The 19,739-nt window shown below is 39.1% G+C and overlaps 2 protein-coding genes and 1 non-coding gene across 8 annotated transcripts in view; 2 read left to right on the forward strand and 1 right to left on the reverse strand.

Moving 5' to 3' along the window:
- LOC106804998 (tRNA (guanine(10)-N2)-methyltransferase homolog) overlaps positions 1 to 9,810 on the reverse strand; it is an 11,063-nt gene extending 1,253 nt beyond the window's left edge. The window contains exons 1-11 of one of the 6 annotated variants that reach the window (XM_014806442.1): positions 9,737 to 9,810; positions 7,731 to 7,799; positions 6,273 to 6,428; positions 5,831 to 5,926; positions 5,486 to 5,623; positions 4,871 to 5,027; positions 3,864 to 3,944; positions 3,321 to 3,485; positions 2,465 to 2,534; positions 2,127 to 2,258; positions 1,699 to 1,819 (exon numbers count right to left, since the gene is read on the reverse strand). In XM_014806442.1, the coding sequence (XP_014661928.1) occupies positions 1,699 to 1,819; positions 2,127 to 2,258; positions 2,465 to 2,534; positions 3,321 to 3,485; positions 3,864 to 3,944; positions 4,871 to 5,027; positions 5,486 to 5,623; positions 5,831 to 5,926; positions 6,273 to 6,428; positions 7,731 to 7,799; positions 9,737 to 9,793 (1,242 nt within the window). In that variant the 5' untranslated portion in view covers positions 9,794 to 9,810. Of the gene's footprint in view, positions 1 to 1,698; positions 1,820 to 2,121; positions 2,259 to 2,464; positions 2,535 to 3,320; positions 3,486 to 3,863; positions 3,945 to 4,870; positions 5,028 to 5,485; positions 5,624 to 5,830; positions 5,927 to 6,272; positions 6,429 to 6,690; positions 6,756 to 7,730; positions 7,800 to 9,736 lie in introns of those variants that run through there. The other 5 variants (XM_014806446.1, XM_014806444.1, XM_014806443.1 and 2 more) reach the window with 5 other exon arrangements.
- On the forward strand, positions 1,136 to 1,207 carry Trnae-cuc. Its single transcript has one exon. It is a non-coding gene; the product is annotated as a tRNA-Glu (tRNA).
- An 837-nt stretch (positions 9,811 to 10,647) lies between the features above and the next one.
- Positions 10,648 to 17,777, forward strand: LOC106805016 (proteasome inhibitor PI31 subunit-like). The gene is made up of 7 exons (XM_014806485.1): positions 10,648 to 10,788; positions 13,117 to 13,266; positions 13,717 to 13,796; positions 14,810 to 15,001; positions 15,546 to 15,710; positions 16,431 to 16,550; positions 17,250 to 17,777. Exons 1-7 carry the CDS (start codon positions 10,729 to 10,731, stop codon positions 17,302 to 17,304), a joined length of 822 nt encoding a protein of 273 aa, XP_014661971.1. The 5' UTR covers positions 10,648 to 10,728; the 3' UTR covers positions 17,305 to 17,777.
- The last annotated feature ends 1,962 nt before the right edge of the window (positions 17,778 to 19,739 follow it).

Below are 19,739 nucleotides of genomic sequence, written 5' to 3' on the forward strand. Positions count from 1 at the left end.
ATTCCACCTCGCGTATACATTGCTCGCTTCCGAAAGATAATTCGCCAGACGGTCGCCGTGAGTCGTCGCCGGAGGACGAACGATGCGAGAAAGAGCTGTTGGCGACAGTCTATAAACGCAGAGCGCAGGACAGAGGTGGGGGAGGGAAGGAGAAAGGGAGAGGGAGAGAGGGGGAAAGGTGCATGAAAGCAGCTGAAGCCAATTGCCGAAGATGTGTTCCACGAACGCGACGATTCGCAGAGAGATCGAAAAAGAGGGGGGGAGAGACAGAAAGAGAGCTACAGAAAGAGAAAAAAGAGGAAGAGACACAGAGAGAGAGAGAGAGAGAGGGGGGGAGAGACAGAAAGAGAAAGAAAGAGGGAGAGACACAAAGAGAGAGAGAGAGAGAGAGAAATTGAGGGAGATAGAGCAAGAGAGGAAACACGCGTGTGGCGCACAGCATGTTGAAACAATAACGTCTGAGTATGAGTCTTAGATGATGATGAGGAGAATTAGCGATTAATCAATCACTGACAGCTGATGATTATATATAACGACGCTGTCACTCACTCCGCTCGCACAAGCAACCATCAGTCTGCAACGCACGTGTCTGCACAGCCTTCCGTTATCATGAACGAAGAAGGGAAGCCAAACCTCCCGATCACTGATCTCCAGGAATGAGCTTCAGACTTGATCCGAGTGCGTATATATAGCAGCGGAGCCAGTTGTGAGAGTGAGATACACTCGATAGGTTAGCCCGTTCTGTAACGCGGTGGTGCTAACATTCTAGGGAATGTGTTATAATATGTAGATGTACGCGCGACAACCGCACTAAACTACGATTAAGATGAACTGATGTGAACAGAAATGATGCAATAAGCTTCTACGTATTTCAATGAGCGAGTTGGGGCGATTGATGGATATAACTATATATATACATAATGTATATATATTATGTGTGCGTGCGTGCGTGCGTGCGTGCGTGCGTGCGTGCGTGCGTGCGTGCGTGCGTGCGTGCGTGCGTGCGTGGTATACATACGTGCGCTGCTGTTACGCGACACAACATTCATAACACATTAACACAATCGACAGATGACGCACACGCTCAAGGAAAAATCACTACTTCTGGGGATCAAAGACAACAAACTAACGCAATTCCCATATGGTCTAGTGGTTAGGATTCGGCGCTCTCACCGCCGCGGCCCGGGTTCGATTCCCGGTGTGGGAACATGTTTTTTTCTACCTACACTAGACATGAATTACATTTATAAAAAAAAGTACATCACACAATTCTTATTTTGCTTTAGATTAACTCAAATTTTTTCCAGTGGTTAGGAACTCTCCACCGCAGCCCGGGTTCGATTCCCGGTGTGGAAATAACTTTTCCAACCTCCACTAGACATAAATTGCATTTATAAAAAAGTACATTAAAAAAATACTTATTTTGCTTTTAGATTACTTCATTCAAATATTTCCTTCATTCATCCTTATTATCATTAAAAATAAAACAATAATAATTGACTGACCAAAGACTTGCATACAATAAATGTACATCGGTTTCTATCATCACCAAATCGTAGCTGACCAGCCCATTTTATCACATTATATTGTCAAATAGAATTGAAACTGCTCAAATCTAGTTTTAAATATTTCATTTTTCATATTGAAAAATCTGTAAATATTATAAAACTAATAGAAGCATACTAATTAAGATTATACCTCATAATCCAGATGCTTTCTCATAGTGATAAGTCGTCTGCTGACATGAACACTCAATGGTTGCTCACTATTTGCTACTAGCTCTAAGCAAGGGTGCTGTGGTATGTTGTCTACAGTGTACCTAGAATTCAAATAGCAAAAAAATTGAACATGCAGAATTAGGGGTTTCAAGTGCCTAGTGATAATATAATCTCATGCCAAATATTAACATTTTATTGATACACTTGTATAATATTTATCAGTAATATCAAGAGCGTATTAAGAATGAGAGCGTACAACGGTGAAATGCTGATAGAAGTAGAATCCCTATTATCTACTTCTGATCTATATGAACGCTCTAATAATGATGTAATCCATTTTTGAAGTATGAACCTTCATACCAATGTTTATCGATAAAAAATGTAGGAATTGTTTGACGTAGACCTTACTCTGGTGTATAGACTGGCAACCAGTACACAAGTTTCCCTCCTTTCTTGAGAAATTTTGCAGCAAAGTTGAGAAGATCTCTAAATATGTCTGTCAAGCCATATTTTGTACATGAAGGCACGTGGTTCTGTAAACTGAGTATGAAGAACATTTTCTGTATGCTATTTCCAATACAATTACATAGTGGTTTTCTAAAGAAATTATCTGCACACAAGTCTCACAAGTCTGCAACGATTTTAAGTACTTATATCAATAATTATATGAACTTATGTTTGCAGCTCCATGCGTAAATCATTGTTCAACTGAAAAAAATTGGACAAATTTAAATAGTTGCACTTACTGCTCATGGTTGACAAGGTTATTTTTATCAGATCCAATCTTTCTTGTTGACTCTCTAATTCCATAAGGAGCTATTGAGAAAATAAAAGATCCTGCATATATAAAACTAAAGTAAACGTTTGAGAAATCATACCATTGATTCTAATAGCTCCATCTGACCATGCCAGATAGCCTAATGCAAAGCTGTAAAATAATAATCTCTACTTTTAACATACTGTCTCATGAGTGATAGCTTTTCCATATTTTAATGATCTTTACAAATTAAACAATCAAATATACAGAAGTATAATTGTGACCCGCTCCAGCATAATACGGAATAAGTCGCAAGTCATTGTTTTGAGTAATGAGCACGCACACATGTCAATGCTGAAAATGGCCTACCTGGACAAAAATAAGTTCCTAAGTGCATATTTAATCCGGATATATAGGTTCAGATATCTCTAGATTATTATGGTCATTTTTAATTTAAAAAAAAAGGGCCCCTGATTGCTCATCCCCGACTGGAACCCTTACCCGGAACGCTTTATCTCAAAAGCTGCATATTCCGGAATAAGTCGGTTTCCGATCTTCAAATTGCTGTAGATCAGTCAATTCTTTAGATATAGCCAAATATTATATATCATTTTAAAGGTAATTAAATGATCTATTCAGATATGCACATAACTCAATTTGTAGAATTTCCTACCTAATCCTGGTTTTGCAGGAGCGGGTCACAATTATGGCAATACATTTAACTTCCAAAGATCCACCTATGCTGAAACTGCTACATCACTTTCACACACACACTAATACTACCACCCCACAAATTTCCACACAAACTGAAAAAAACAAGAAAGCATAATGTCGTAAAAACCTACGATCAGTGATGATTGCATCGAACAAAGGCTGTTCTCGCCAGATACACTTAGAGAAATCTGCCTGCATAACGTCGAGGTAGCAGTGTTCAAGCCCATACTGCCGCAGGTTTGACCTGATGTTCTCATCCGGTCCTTTCCATATTTGGTTATAACGACTAGATTTACCTTTATGTGAAAATAACATTCTAATGAATGTATTATGGTGTGAATGTCTTCTATGCCAACACGAGCCATGCAATTGATTTCTAACAAGACCAAACAAGTTTGTTTTTAATGTGGCTGAAAACCAAAATGCTTAATCACAATCATGACATTATCCTTTATTGATGACAAGTGTGAAGCTCACTTTATTTTGTGTGAAAAAAGGGAGTGATAACTGCAAAGCTAGTCAAAATTGGGACAGCAGACATTGTGCCAGCAACTGATCTGAAGGGCTTCATAAGGTAGCAACTGCAACTTGTGTTATGAAGCCCATAAATCAATGCCAGATGCAACATACCTATATACTCTCATACAGTATCGGCTCAATTATATTTTGTTTACCTTTTCCATGTAAGACATTATAATCTATATCCGTGCCTGTTACATATGCTCCACAACCAGCTGCAGCAACTAGTAGACTACCTGTAACCAACAGCAACGTTCCACAATATCAAGATTGAATATAGATATTCAGACATGCAAACTGCCCATGTACAAAGCACCATTTTCCAGTAACAATTCTTTAGACAATTTTTTATAACAATGGATTGCTATATTTAATTAGCATATATATATATATATATATATATATATATATATATATATATATTGATTTATACACTATGTTTATTACAACAAATGAACATTTTCTACATAATTATTATACACGACTATATAACTATTTATGTTGGAAAAATTAAATTTAATACTTCAGTTCCTCACCTTGCACAGCACAACATGACTCTAGAATGTAATTTCTTTAAACTCTTTATAATTACCTCTAGTTAATATAATACCATTTAGTGCATGACGTATGAATTGCTGCCAATCTCATTGGATAACGAGCAGCATATTGAAGAGTGGCACTATCGCTTAGCGCGACGCATGTGTTATTATAACGCATTGTGTTTACGTCACGGAATCTCCTCGCGTCTGGGCGCCACGCAGATTTTGGAATTAATGTGCGATTGTCCACCTGCTCGCAAACCGCACACAACCATTCGTTTCAGAATCCAAGACTTCTTCCCCGCCTCTTCATCGGACGTTTGTGTCGAGCGTTTTAGTTACATCGAATGCACCGCGCAAATTGAGGGCTAGTATAAAAAAGCGTATATACGCATGAAAGTAAGATTGCATAAGATCTTATGTGACTGCACTAAAAACACATTAATGCCTGCCTGTGCTGGGCCTATTCTCTCATAGTAGTTTGCTTGGAAGGAATAGTGCCCTCCTACCGCTCGGGCACTATTCCTTCCCTCAGCAACACTATGAGAGCATAGTGCCCCCAACAGCAGGCATTAATATATAAATAATTTGTTGGACAACTAATGCCGATGGTAAAATATTACCTGTACCAACGAATGGATCACAGACAAGAGCATTTTCGGTCACCATAGCCTGATTTGCCATAAGTAGAGACAGACACGAGTCCATGGAGGTGTTGCCAATGTACTGCCGCTTCTGCAGATGATAGTGTCGGATCTGGTCCCGCTGTCCATCCATCAGCTACAAATAAATTCTACCTTGTAAAGCATGAACGCTTACCATTAATGCTGTATTACTGACATAAATTATGTGTCACACGATAGATAGATGGTAGAATAGGTACTGCTAAGAATGAATGCAAACCACTTTTGAAATAGATCAAACAAGATAGCTACACAGAATAATTATTTTCCATGCCGACATACCTATTTCAACTGCTCCTACATTATCCTTAGAACAATGCACATAATTTGAAGCAAGTAAGTGCAAAATCGTGTGAAGTACATCGGTGAAATATACATATGTATATATCTGTGTGTGTGTGTGTGTGTGTGTGTGTGTGTGTGTGTGTCTGTGTGTGCGTCGTGCGTGCGTGCGTGCGTGCATATCGGAGTGTGTGTGTCGTGCGTGCGTATTTCGGAGAATAGCTCATTATAATAATTAAATGTTCTTCCTTAACAAAACCATCAGGTACACACCCATCTGCCAAAGTATACTCTGAGAGGCTTATCAGGTGTCTTGCTTCCTGCTTGTCCATATAACTCCAACAGATGAAAACTCTGATCTGGATTATTTAGTTTTACTTTGCCCTCAAATGGCAATATGCCAAGTATTTTCTGTAATATATTGAAGGATATATCAAAATGAATTAAAATCATTATAATATTATTATTGCTATTATTATTATATAATATTTTTTTAATAACTAATGTACTTTTATGTAAGTAAATTTATTAATATATTAACAGAGGTTTGTTTATTAATATTAAAACAAAAATACAGACTGGCCCTAGTTTATACCCAGTATTATGTTGTAAACGTACATCTAATCTGTCTTGCCTATCTGGATCTTGCAGTTTCTTTCCAAATGCATCCACCTTTACACGAAATGTGCCATCTGGCCTTTGCACGTATTGTGCCTGGATAAATTCAATATACATTAGTCAAACAACAATTAAATGATATTAGTAATATTTGGCCATTATATAAATTCTGGGACAACATTAGCTGGAAAGGTAAGCAAAAATGTATTTAATAAAGATAGCAACATATTCTGCTAATATATATATATGCACTTCTCTATAAGCCAGTTTGCATAATCAATGTTTTCCGACTAAAATTTGTAAAATCTAATATCTGATTCTACTGCACATCAATGAGCCACACTCCTATATATTCTAGATTCCTTGTCTGTCAGACAACTACTATACGCTCAGCAAACGAAATAAAATCATATAGATTGAACAACATATATAAATCTTCCACCTTAAGATGATGGGGACACTTTGCTAGCTGGCTATACAGATCGTCATGAGTTTTCGCAGATGCCCACAGCTCGTACATGGATCGCATTAGTACGGTTCTTTTCATCAGCCTTTTTGCATCATCTTCACTTTGCAAGTCAAGCACCAAAAATGGATTCTGAAACAGGTTAATAGGTAAATGTATTACAAATCCCATTGCTGCATAATAAAAGAATCATCTCACAAATAAATCAAGATATTAATAAATTAAGACAAATTTAGTCTCACTTAATTGTCATCATACTTATTACTGATTACTTTAGCATAAAAATTAGTATGAGTTTGTGCTGTTATAGGCTACAAAACAGTAAATGATCGGCAAACATGCACCCGCTATCTTAAGATTCGAGATAATGGAATTTTGAAATGGTATTATTAACCTAGCGTAGAAACAGGGTCTGGCCAATGGCACCTCGTGAGAGCAAATAAAAAAACAAGTGCCGCAGAGCGACAGCGCTCAACTGACGTGTACTGTAGCCGGGTATTCTTCTGATAAACTTACTGGCAACCGAATCAAGTGCGCCCTCCCGCCACCGGGTTGATAGGCTTTGCTATACCGGTAGTACAGTAATAAATATATAGCTCTGTAACTTTAATGACATAGCTATATTAATGTTATCATGAATGGATATGCGTCGAGCGCGAGCGTAGTGGTGGTGGTGGGGGGAGGGTGGGGGTGGAGGGTAGGGGGAAGGGGCGGGTGGAGGCGGCTTCTAATAGCAAAAGCAGTTCATTCCTTTGTTAACAGTCAACAAATCCATGTTTAACCCTCCTCTTGGAGGGTCAAAAGGTTATCAGACACTTACTCTTCGCACGTCAGCGGAAAGTAGATTTCACGGTCCTTTAAATAAAGTGATAAAAATGGTAGGTCAGCGCTGATACAAAAAAGTATTGCACTCGGTCCATTAGACCATGTCCTCAGAAAATGTCTGATATCTGACCTTTCCCCACTGCCCTTTGACCTGTGACCTGAGATGTGTGCCGCAATTCCGTATTTCCTCCTATACCTTAAGTTAAGGGGGAAATATTCCCCCTCCATTGACACATCTTGACTTTTGACCCTTAACCCCCAAATTCGACATCGCGAGTCCTTTACGCGATCCCCCCCCGACGTCCCAAATATCAAGATCGTACGTCGCGCGGTTAAGATTTGTGCCGTAATTGTTGACGCACGGACGCACGGACGGACGGACGGAGAGACATTCATGCGATTCTACAAGCTGCATCTGCCTTCGTCAGCTGAGCTAAAAATTCACACACTAGTTTTGTTGACATGTGTAATCAAATCTAATTAGAAATGCAGATCACTGCACATATTGAGGAATAGAATGATGTGCGAGTTTCATTTTCGTTCACATTCAATTAATGGTATTTCCATGCCAGAAGGTATATAAGAATATATATTCGTTGAATTAGTTACCTTTTTATCATGAGAATTTTCATTTAGTGTCAGCGGAACACTGCTCAACTTTGCCAACGTCTTTAACTCCTAAAACAAAGTGTGCATTAATTTATTACATTAGCAATAGATGCAGATGTAGATGTAGATGTAGCAAGTTTGCACAAAATTGTTGTTGTAGCAACTACTGTAACTAAAAAACATATATACACTATTAAGAAAATAGAACTGAAGCAGTATAAACCAAGATATATAGTAATTAATTTAATTGTGTAACAAGTATGCGCATGTATAAATTGTGTAACAAGTATGAGAACATCTATATGTTAAAACATGTGGACTGTTCTGCCTAGCTCTTATTTCCAGTGAGGGGACTGTATCTGCCAAGTATGTGTCTGTGCTCCTGCATGAACTAATAATATAACTTGCAGGCAAATTAACAGTTATCTAATCCAGGTTACAAGTTTTCTTTAAATCTAGCAGTTTCCAAATGCTTGTTTGCAGAGCTGTTTGCCAACACTGTCCTGGACTAGAGTGACTAATGCACCCATGTATAGGTATATAGGTCATGAGGCCAGGAGAATGATACATGACTTGGGGATTTCAAAGTGTGAAAAAGGAGGATCGATCCCTTTAAACAATAATTGGCTATATATAATATAGTGTTACCAGGGACACCGAACCCATTTTTAAATGTTAAAACATGCATTCACTAAATACTATAGGCTGTGTGATGTATGGGCTTTATGCCAGTTATGGGTGTGTGCTTATGTGTGTTCCCGGTATTACACTTAAACACAAATTCCTGGAAAATGGATGCGTGCAAATATAACATCTGATAAAAACGCCAGATTAAGTTATGTTAAATAAATCACACATTGAGACGTGGTCAATACTGTGCCAGGCAGGTCTCTGCTAGTACAACTACACATTGTATGTTGCTCGTGTGCCAGTGTGGTGTACTAAAAATATAATAAACAATTAGTAAATTGTGCTCTAGAAATATTTATAATCTGATACTATTCTAGAATATAGGGTCAGATTAGACAGGGCAGTAATAATGACAGTATCAATGCCAGTATTACTATTATTCAGGTTAACACTAATACTAACGCCAGTACTACTGCTGCTGAGAGGGTCTATGTCCCCCGGGGTACTGCCGGAACGTACCCTGGGTACGGTCCGGTATACCGGAACGTACCCTGGTACTATCTAATATGCCGACCGTACCTCGCCTACTCCACTAACGAGTCTAGGGAGTCGCCTACGCCTACTCCTACTCCCTAACCCTAACCCTAACCTTAACCCTAACCATATCAAATAGTGACCAGGGTACGTTCCGGCAGTAACCTGGAGGACATAGACCCTATGAGCACTACTGCTATGTAACTATCAGATCAGATGTAGTATCAGTATCGCTGAGAGGGTCTATGTCCCCCAGGGTATACCGGAACGTACCCTGGTACTATCTATATGCCGGACCGTACCTCGCCTACTCCACTAACGAGTCTAGGGGTCTCCTACGCCTGCTCCCTAACCCTAAAGAGTAAAGGCTAACCCTAACCCTAACCCTAACCATATCAGATACCGTAGTTACCAGGGTACGTTCCGGCAGTACCCTGGGGGATATAGACCCTATGACTATGAGCATCAGTATCAATGCCACTCAATGCCAGTGCAGTGCCAGTATGACAACGAATCATGCCAATCACAGGCACTTGAAGCGTATCAACTGTAAACATACGCGGCCGCCATTGCGCGTACACATACACATAAAATATATTATATATTTATGTGTATGTGTACGCGCAAATGGCGCCGCGGTATGTTTACAGTTGATTACGCTTCACAGTGCTGTGTTGCCAATCTTATCTGCGCAGCATTGCCAGTGAACAATGACAATCATCAATAGTCGTATAAGAAATATCTACTGTGTGTTTATTATGTATTCATGAAACTTGGACTCCAGTCCAAACCATCACCAAAACCAAATGTTTTTGTACATAAATTGATGCTATCAGACTTACTGGAAGCTTAAACTCCAATATGTTCGTTTGCGTAAAGAAAACAAGTATTTCCGACATGCACTCATGGAGGCTGACATGTTGGAAAACACAGAATCAACTATCACCACGGCGCTTCGATCGCATGATAGTATCGTGGATGTCTCAGAAATTCTTGACATTTGTAGCTTCGATGATATAACGACACAGGAACCACTAGCAGCAATAAGTAGCCGAGAGGCGTGTATTTTTTTCCTAGGTCAATCAGACACATAGGCTCTAGCGAGCGCTGCCATTGGTTTGATACAAATCACGGTGCCTCAAACTCCCTGTTTTATGGTGCATTCACTGCATATGTGACCCTAACCCTAACCCTAACCCCAACCACTAATCCTAGTCCTATACCCTAACCCTAACCCTAACCCTAACTGTAACTCTACCCAAATCCTATTTAAAAATATATTATAAAAAAATTTAATTTTTATTGTTGTAAAAATAATTGTTGTAATTAAATGTTGTAAATAAATCATGTAAATATTTGCGTTAATGCGGCAAACAAATGATCAACGAATAAAGATAGGGAAAATACAGAAACAGGAAAGATAATTAGAAAACGGAGATGGATTTCGATCCACCGCCTTTCATACCTTGACGCTGGCATTCTAACCACTACCCTAATGAATCATACATAAACTTAAAATTTTAATGTGCTATGTATATGGCAATACTGTGACGTCATTGAGTGACGAAACAAGCTCAACCAATAGCAGCCTCACTACAGCCCTAGTGTCTTGATTGACCTAGGCAAAAAAAATCACGCTAGCCGAGAGACCACAAACAAATAGACTGACCACCACTGACTATCTTACTGCTGTGGCACCTAGTGTTCATTACTGAGCTAAATACAAACTAAGACGTTATGACCCATCTGAGTTGTTCACAATGGCTACCCCAGGCCATGAGTTGCTATTTACAACTGCCAAACCACAGTTTAAGGCAAAGCAAGATCCTGTAGTATGCTTTTGTCACTGGAACTAATATGCAATGGTTTCCGATGTGTAGGAGTTGGAGAAAGTGTATGTTTAAAACTTTTGAGTACTTAAAGTTTTCTGGTGGTTTGAAGTTGAATTAGCTTGATATGAATCATTATCATTTAATTTATTGATTTGATGGCTTGCTGTAGCCTGTAGGCCTAGTGTAGGGTGTTATAGTGGGTGCAAATCCACTTTAGACACCTTAGCCTTAGGTATCACGAAGGGACTGTGATGCACAGATTACTGATGCACAGACTTTTTGTATATCAAGGAATGATGCAAAAACCCTAACCCTAACCCTAACCCTGGCCTAAGTCATAAAGTATAACCTTACTTAGGCTGAGAGGGTCTCTATGTCCCCCAGAGTACTGCCGGAACGTACCCTGGGTACGGTCCGGTATACTGGAACGTACCCTGGTACTATCTAATATGCCGGACCGTACCTCGCCTACTCCACTAATGAGTCTATAGGGAGTTGCCTACGCATACTCCCTAACCCTAACCCTAACCACAGGCACTTGCCGACTTGGAACGTCTCAATAAAAAAAATAATGGTAAATAAACACGAAATGTACCAAAATCTTAATGTTTCTCTACTCTATTTCGCCATAATCACCTGTAAACTGGTCAAATGCTCATCTGCAATACACAAGTACACCGAACGCCCGCCCGCGCTGTGCTGCGTGCACAAACAACATGAATAAGAGAGTATCATCTCTCTTAAGAGAGTATAAGAGAGTATCTCTCTAATTCATGTTGTTAATAACATGTCATGTTGTTTATAATACATCTATCAGGAGAAGTCTTCTATTATCTACTCCTGATAATATATATATATATATATATATATATATAAATATGGTTATCTATATTATTTCTATGGTTTGATATGCCTCTCGCAGTGTAATCAGTGTTGGGGGGGGGGGAACAGTACGTGCATATGAGTACGTGTGATGATACCATAAAAGTGCAAATATATATAGGCTCTATCATTTCATTTCATTTTTCTTGTTATGTTATTTTTTTATTCTTTTAAATTCCACTTCTCCCCAGCAATAAGAAATAAGAACTTTTTTATATTGCAATACATGCCATACCACCTCATACATTTTTCCTTCTTTTAATATTATGAAACAAGCTAACTTTTCAAAGATGCATTTGGTATTCTGATGGTGCTGAATCTAGTCATAATAAAGAGTTGACATGAAATATTATATTAGTGCAATGAATCAATATATTGTCAATGATTCACTATAACAATAGTTTATATCATTCTTTTCCCATGTCTATAACAACATCAAGTTCTTGACCAAGAGCCATTACATTCCATGTATTAACGTGTGATGATACCATAAACGTGCAAATTTACTGTAAAGTGCAAATATTGGCTCTATCAATTCATTTTATTTTATTTTATTTTATTTTAAATTCCACTTCCCCCCAGCAGTAAGAAATAAGGTATGAAGAATTGGTACACAGCAGACAGTTGCACAGCAGCAAATACAGCAGCATCCGGGAACTTAGTGTGAACCTGCTTTAATAAAATGGTGCTTGTATTGACCCATGACCTATTACGGCTGTGATTGGAGAGTGGTCTATCTTGCGCTTACAGCGCTATATTATCGTTGGTTCACACGGACGTTTTCGTACCCACTCCTGAGTTGGTGCGAAAATGACCCGAGCGCTGGTTCATTCGTTCCGGCACACGATTCGGGTCAGAATGAGTACGGCGGCAGTGTCGAGGGCCAGAGTTTGATTGTTTAATTCGCATTGTTTGCTTTGACGCATTGTATTTTCCAAGAATTCCAAGAAGAGACATGTCCAAGAACTGATCGATCAAACGTCGTGTGAACGCTCTCTTCAACGACGCTCCGTGTCGTTTTTGACCCGGGTCAGTCTCGGATCTTTTTCGACCCGAGACGAACGCTCTGTGGGAACGCGGCCTATAAACATCTGATTGTCTGCAAAAACTGCTGTGCAGCATGACTGTGGTCCCAATGGTGCCAGATTATCGGTGGTCAACTTTTACTTTATATAATGTTTCCTGTAACCTGGCACATTGTTCTGTTAATTGAAAGCAAATATCACATTAAATAGCAAAAAAACTAAAACAGAAATGTGCTAAGTTACAGCAATGCATTTACAGGCTAGTTCATGTAATAAATTGTTCTATTTGCAATGCTATATATATAGTTGTTTGCTGAGGTATAGGATTTTCAGGTGATGTTGGTAGGTGGGCTGTGTCAACAACATACAAGCAGAGAACCAGTTTGGTATTAAAAAATATAGTTCTATTAAAGTAATTAATATAAATAATGTTATATGTATAGAATTTGTTAATGTCAGTTGATATTTGTGCATCTTTTAAAGCCATCTTTATCGGACGAACCATCTGAGGGACTACCACCAGGATGGAATTCAAACCAAGATGTATACGAGCTGCGATATGTGTATACTGATGGGTGTCGATATTTCCTGAAAGTAATTAAAATGGACGACATGTTGTTTGTTCATTTCATGGTATGCGATAGTTAAATTTATATAAACCTAGATTATACCATATATCATAAAATTCTCGAATTTTATTCCTGCCTAAAATAGTGCAAATTGAGAAATATATTGGAAGCTTGTGTCTAAAATAATTCTGTAATAATATTTATCTATTTATACAGATCAGTCGATTTTTTTCTAGCATGGGTACCAGTGTGGTTGATCTGCCCTTGAAACATTTCCTGTTTGTTCTATAGTATTCTATAAAGGACGTCGTTTGAAGATTTTTTAATTTGACCATGCTGATACAAAAACTCCCACTGAGCCTCTTGTAATTCATGAAAAATTGAATAACTATAAACCCAGTTATCTAATGCATCTTAGAGGATAGCATCAGTAATTAAGTAAAGTTATTCTATGTTGTATTGCATATCTAGTAATAAATTATTTGATACAAATTTGACTGGTTTTCGTTTTCAGAGGCAGACAGATGAAAAAGTTGCAACTATGAACATTGACATAGGAAAGTATATTGGTGATACCACTGAAAAGTTTGCCAGGTAAAATTGGGAATTCCTAGATGCATTACTGGTTAGGCAGATTCACATGCTGAATTTAAATATCTTTGACCCATGAAGTCTACATTAAAGGCATACTAGGCCCATTGATTATGCAATGTTGACGAATGCTAGAGTAACTGGCACCTGGTGTAGTTAATAAGTACATAACCTTATAGCCAAACACGTATTAGTTTGTCCAATATCACCGCTAGTTACATTACAAGCAAGACTTGAAATCGGTTGTTGATATTCATTTACGTGCCGTAAATGTCATCCAGGAGTCGAGCGATAACGTAAACATTTGTGCGGCCCGTATGTTTTGGACGCCAGATGAAATGGAGGTGTCAGCGGTGTAACCACGGCCACGTACTAAACATGGAAATGGAGTAAAACACAGGTACTAATCACGGACGCTCATGGACAGCCCTGACAAAAAGTTTCTTATCACGAGCGTCCGTGTTTACGAAATCACTGATAGTATTGCGTACGGCCGAGCATGCGTGCAAAAATGTTCGGTGCACTATAAATCTGTATCACACCCGCTTCGCCGGCAGCGGTTTGAAATTGTAAACAACTGATTTCTTGGACTGCGGATTTCAATTATACATTTCTTAGTAACCAGCAGTGATATTGGACAAACTAATACGCGTTTGGATGTAAGGTTATGTACTACACAACTTATTAACTACACAAGGTGCCAGTTACTCTAGCATTCGTCAACATTACATAATCAATGGGCCTAGTATGTCTTTAATATAATTTAGTCGCTATCGACTGGCCTTTAATGGTTTGCATTTGCTAGATGAGATGTTAATAAAACAACAAATCTACAACACATTCTGTGGCTGTTGTAGTTGCAATATTACTCTACTCTTCTAGTATTTACCATGTCCTTATAGTCATAGCTAATGTACGGTAAGTAAATAGGTTTTTTTATGAGCGATATGGCGATTAAAAAAGATATAAAGCAAGCCTTTCTATCATAGAATGCTTCTACGCTTCATGTTTTACAGCTGCTACAAAAAGCTGGAGGAGCTAAAGTCTAGATTTCACAGTGAGATCCTTGCTGAGTTGACTAGGCCATCACGCTCGTCTGGTGCTAGTGTGACTCACAGAAAAATTGATGAGGGGCTTGTACAGGAGAATCCACCCAGGGATGAGCGTCCAACTCGCCAACCCTTGGGTCTTGGCAATGGACCAGACCTGTGAGTCAATGGCAGGGGTAGAAATTAACTTTTGAACAAGGGAGTCCAACCCTCAAAAAGAGGGAGTCCGCAGCAAAATGAGGGAGTTGGCAGTCTGAGGTTCAAAATTAATGATATTACCAATAACGCATGTGCTTATTTTTAAGATTCATGCAGTTGCAAGTCTGCCAAATTTTTTTTGGACATTAGCTGAAAAAATAGAGTAATTCCGCGAGGCCGTGCTCCGGAACGAACTAGTTAGTATGACCGAATTTTCAGGGAGTCACACGGACCCCTGCATATGTCAAATCAGGGAGTCCGACAATAAAGCAGGCAGTATTTGACTCCAGACTCCCGTTAATTTCGCACTCTGCGATGGTGATAAATGAATTATATTATCTTATTTTTTGTTGGTCAAGCATGGTAAGATGGTGTCGTGAAGTGCAATGATGCCACCTGGGAGTAAACGTGAACACTTCAGTACATGCTAAAAATGTCGTCAGCATGTCAAAACACGTAATCCACAAAAATCATGCATGCATCATATCCATTTTGAATTTTTCAGTACTCCAAGACAAGACCCTATGTTTGACTATGGAAGAGCAGATCTTGACCCTCTGTCTGCAGTTGGGGGAATGGGAGCTGGCGGAATGATTGCTGATCCCCTTCGGATAGGGCATCCAAGAGGCGGTATAGACCCTAGTGCAGGTCTACCTGATCGGCTTCCATTGTAAGTTACTTGGCTTTTTTCACTCCTAAATACTGAGGGATGTGGATCTCGGAATTATTTAAGAAGGTAGATCATAGTAGACACAGTAACATATCCAAAATTCAGTAGAAGGAAGTGGTACACTTATCTGTTTAATAAATTGAGTATAATTTTTTTGTAAAATTTAGAGTTCTTATATGCGATTGGCAGTGCCCCTTCTGAATTATTTTCCTCAAAAGAAAATTAATCAGATATGTGCGCACGTGTATGCGCCATGCGGTCGCTCTAAACATGATATTTCTTGAGAAAAAATAGAGTTAATATGTTAATGTACTTTTCTTATTCTGTATCTATTTTTTTGCAATATTAACCAATATAGAAATGCATTTCACTAACTAACTATACTGTACGTTAATGCTACTGTGACAAAAACTGAACTTTTCCATCAATTCTCCTTTTTCCCAAATAACATTTAAAGCAAAACCCACTTCTTTGTGTGGTTTTGGATAATGCACCTCACACTTTTGTCTGGTACTTCAGTCAGCACTTAACAACATCATATGACAACAAGCAGGGATATTGTTCTAATTGGGGAAGGTATCTTAACCCATGTACCATCCTGTCTGGATTCACCCATGTAGCCTGTCAGTAGAGAAGTAGACGAATTATAGCTTTAGGGTGCGAGCAAGAATCTAAGTCATAACAGCGTGAAATGTGCAAGTATCTCTCAATGCAATACAGTGGAGCTGTCCCACCTGGTGCGAGGTTTGATCCGATTGGTCCACCAACAGTACCAGATCTTGGAGGAGTAGGAGGAGGCCACAGAGGAGATTTCCCTCTGAGAGGTCAGGGACGAGGAAGGTAAGCTTCGGGACAGATTTTGACGTGAATCTGTCATCTATCATGATGCTGCTTAACTGATATCTTCATGTTTGACTTTATGTACACATGTGACAGAATCGTATTTCATATTGGCAAAATGTATTCTTGAGTGGCTCTTCAACGTGTACATAGTCATGAATTCTAGAGTCAAATTTTTATAGAATTTGTTTAAATGCAATATTATTTAAATATGCGACTTTGTTGTTACATAGTTTTTCAAACAAATGAACATGGTTTTCTACCCGAAAATTCTCTCTACTGTGTTACATAATTATATGACAAATGTGTGTATGTATGTATGTATGTGTGCGTGTGTGCATGCGTGTCCCGTAATGTTTCCTTGCATTTATAATTGTGCTTGCATTACGGGAGATCAAGGGAATTACCATATTATTTGGCAGAAATCCCTTTTGTAGGAATGCATCTCTATTATATAATGGAAGTCAATAGAACAATGTGATTCGCACTCTAGAACTATGCGTTTATTAACGTTTTTTTTTTCAAACGCCTCACTTTTCTAGTGTGGCGTATTATTTTAAAATAAATAATAATCAACACAATTATTAATTATTGAGTTCGATTATTTTTGACTTGATAATGTGTGGGTTAATTACTGTGTAACCTGTTATAATACATCATAGGGAGTGAACAAATTTGTTATTGTTTTTCTCACTCTAGGGTTCACCCTGATATTGAGAGAATGCCCGGATGGGATGATGACATGTTTATGTGAATATGTCACACACGAATCAACATTCAATAAGCTTGGAATCTGTTAAATAACATCTGTTTGTAAATAAAGAATATCAAATTGTCAAATGTGTATATAGAAACACTTGGTTGCCTGCAGAGTGTTTTGGCAATATTATCAGAACATATAAATGTGCATAGGCTTAGCTCACCTATTGACATTTCGTTTAATCAACATTTTAGATTTGGGTTATTACTTTACCCTGTAGCCAGGCTATAGGTACTTTTTGGACTGATAGCATGCCGTGTACTATGGATTTTGGTACTGTACTAAAATTGTTTAAACCATAAAGAGTGAAATAGATCAAACCTGAATCCCCACTATGCGATACAATTTTATTCTTCTAGTAAGTGCATCATAATTTCTAATAGGGGTAAATTTAAAATATGTATACTGAATTGGAATGTGTATGTGCATGTGTATAGTGGATAATAACAAATTATCATTGTCACAAATTTGGTATTATGCTCTGGTGATATACATAAATTTACAGCCATTGTGGCATTTACTAATATTAATGATAGCCACCTACTCGTGGGCCTAAAAAAATTGTATTCCTTGTTAATTCCAATTCATGTTCAATCCATCGGCGCTAAATCAGTCCAGAATATGCAATACACGCATGCTCAGGTAAAAGCACATTTTGCTGGGTTACGTGTATCAGTATAGTGTGCGTGCGCGTGGGTGAGTGCGTGTTCGTGTGTATGCGCGCGCGGCGTGCGTGTGTGCGTGCGTGTGTGTGTGTATGCGCGCGCGGCGTGCGTGTGTGTGTGTATGCGCGCGCGGCGTGCGTGCGTGTGTGTATGTGCGCGCGGCGTGTGTGTGTGCGCGTGTGTATGCGCGCGAGTCGTACGTGCGTGTGTGCATGCGCCCGAGGCGTACGTGCGTGTGTGTATGCGCGCGGAGTGCGTGCGTGTGTGTGTGTGTATGCGCGCGCGGCGTGCGTGCGTGTGTGTATGCGCGCGCGCGCCGTACGTGCGCGTGTGTATGCGCGCGGCGTACGTGCGTGTGTGTATGCGCGCGCGGCGTACGTGCGTGTGTGTATGCGCGCGGCGTGCGTGCGCGTGTGTATGCGCGCGACGTGCGCGTGTGTATGCGCGCGCGGCGTACGTGCGTGTGTGTATGCGCGCGGCGTGCGTGCGTGTGTGTATGCGCGCGCGGCGTGCGTGCGTGCATGTATCTGTGTATGTATAATGGTAAACTGTGTATATTGTGTCTAAACGGAACATGGCGAGTGAATATGTTATTTCTTCCGCTTATCCAGAGATCCAAAGATTATCTGCTTACCATTTCTCATCAAAGGTGTGTTAGTTTCTTCTCAAATATTTTTAAAATGGCATCTGACTGGCAGTCGCGAAAAATATTCATTTCTAGCCCTTGTATATGTTTGAACTTGTCGGTAAAAACAACAATAAATAAAGTGCAGTAATATCATAATGAAAGAAAAACATTGTTGTTTAGATTTTGTACGTAACGAACAATTTTCGTCTCTATACCGATTAATAATATATGCGTTCTTTCAATGTGCCTGGGAATTTCTCTAGCTCGTTTGAGGGAGACAGGCGCATCGGGCAGCATAACAGCATCTACTCCGTACGTCTGCCAACAACAGCAGCTAAAATCTAAATGGCCTCATTTCCGGCGTTCATATTCGGTACGTAGAGGGAAACGATGGCATTCATACTTGCTACTGAAGTCGAGGGGATGAAGGTGAAGTGGAAAGAGGAAATATGCCCCTCGGCACCAGTGTTTTTGAGATGACGCATAATTGCGGCATATCTATATAAATTTTATATAAACGGGTTGATCTCCTCGCACTCGGATGTAGGGTCGTCGTGAGCACATGTATCCTTTGCAAACTTTAATGTCCAACGACAAACGGCAGTGGATGAATGCGCACTATGCTGATAGTATCAAGGACATGGGCCATGGGGCCCAGTACATGTTTTCTGTTTACCGCTTTTACGACATTATTAATAGTTATATACATGAAATCTCCTGATGAAATGTACCTTTTGTTAAGAGAGTGAAATAAATATGAGAAGAGCGAATAGTGGTTCTCCCATGTATATAGTGGCGTTTATTGACGATTCACAAATTACATTCAGCATCAACGATGCGAACACCTGAAGAGATAAACATTGAATGTCGCAGAATCTCGTCGACGTTACTTATTCAATGTGACTAAAATATATATAACAAAAAAACGGCTTTTTGTACATTTAATTTAAGTATAAAATGTGTTATGTGTTATTCGAATAACTCAACACGAATAAAGCAATTTTTATGAACGAAATTTAATACACGTTCAAAATAACAGCGATTGTGCGAGCGTCGTGAATTTTACTCTTTTCATCCGTGATGGACATCATGCGTGATAAAACCTTAGCTGTATATAATCTGGGTTCGCATTTTCA

The sequence above is a fragment of the Priapulus caudatus genome, unplaced genomic scaffold, assembly GCF_000485595.1.
Source record: "Priapulus caudatus unplaced genomic scaffold, Priapulus_caudatus-5.0.1 Scaffold96, whole genome shotgun sequence".
Lineage (NCBI taxonomy): Eukaryota > Metazoa > Priapulida > Priapulimorpha > Priapulimorphida > Priapulidae > Priapulus > Priapulus caudatus.

Bases quoted from the DNA above. Each gene is read 5' to 3' on its own strand.
- LOC106805016 (XM_014806485.1), top strand. From the start codon at position 10,729: ATGCTTTTGTCACTGGAACTAATATGCAATGGTTTCCGATGTGTAGGA. The intron at 15,002-15,545 runs GTGAGTCAATGG...TGAATTTTTCAG, and splicing joins CTTGGCAATGGACCAGACCT to TACTCCAAGACAAGACCCTA. The intron at 15,711-16,430 runs GTAAGTTACTTG...AATGCAATACAG, and splicing joins CTACCTGATCGGCTTCCATT to TGGAGCTGTCCCACCTGGTG.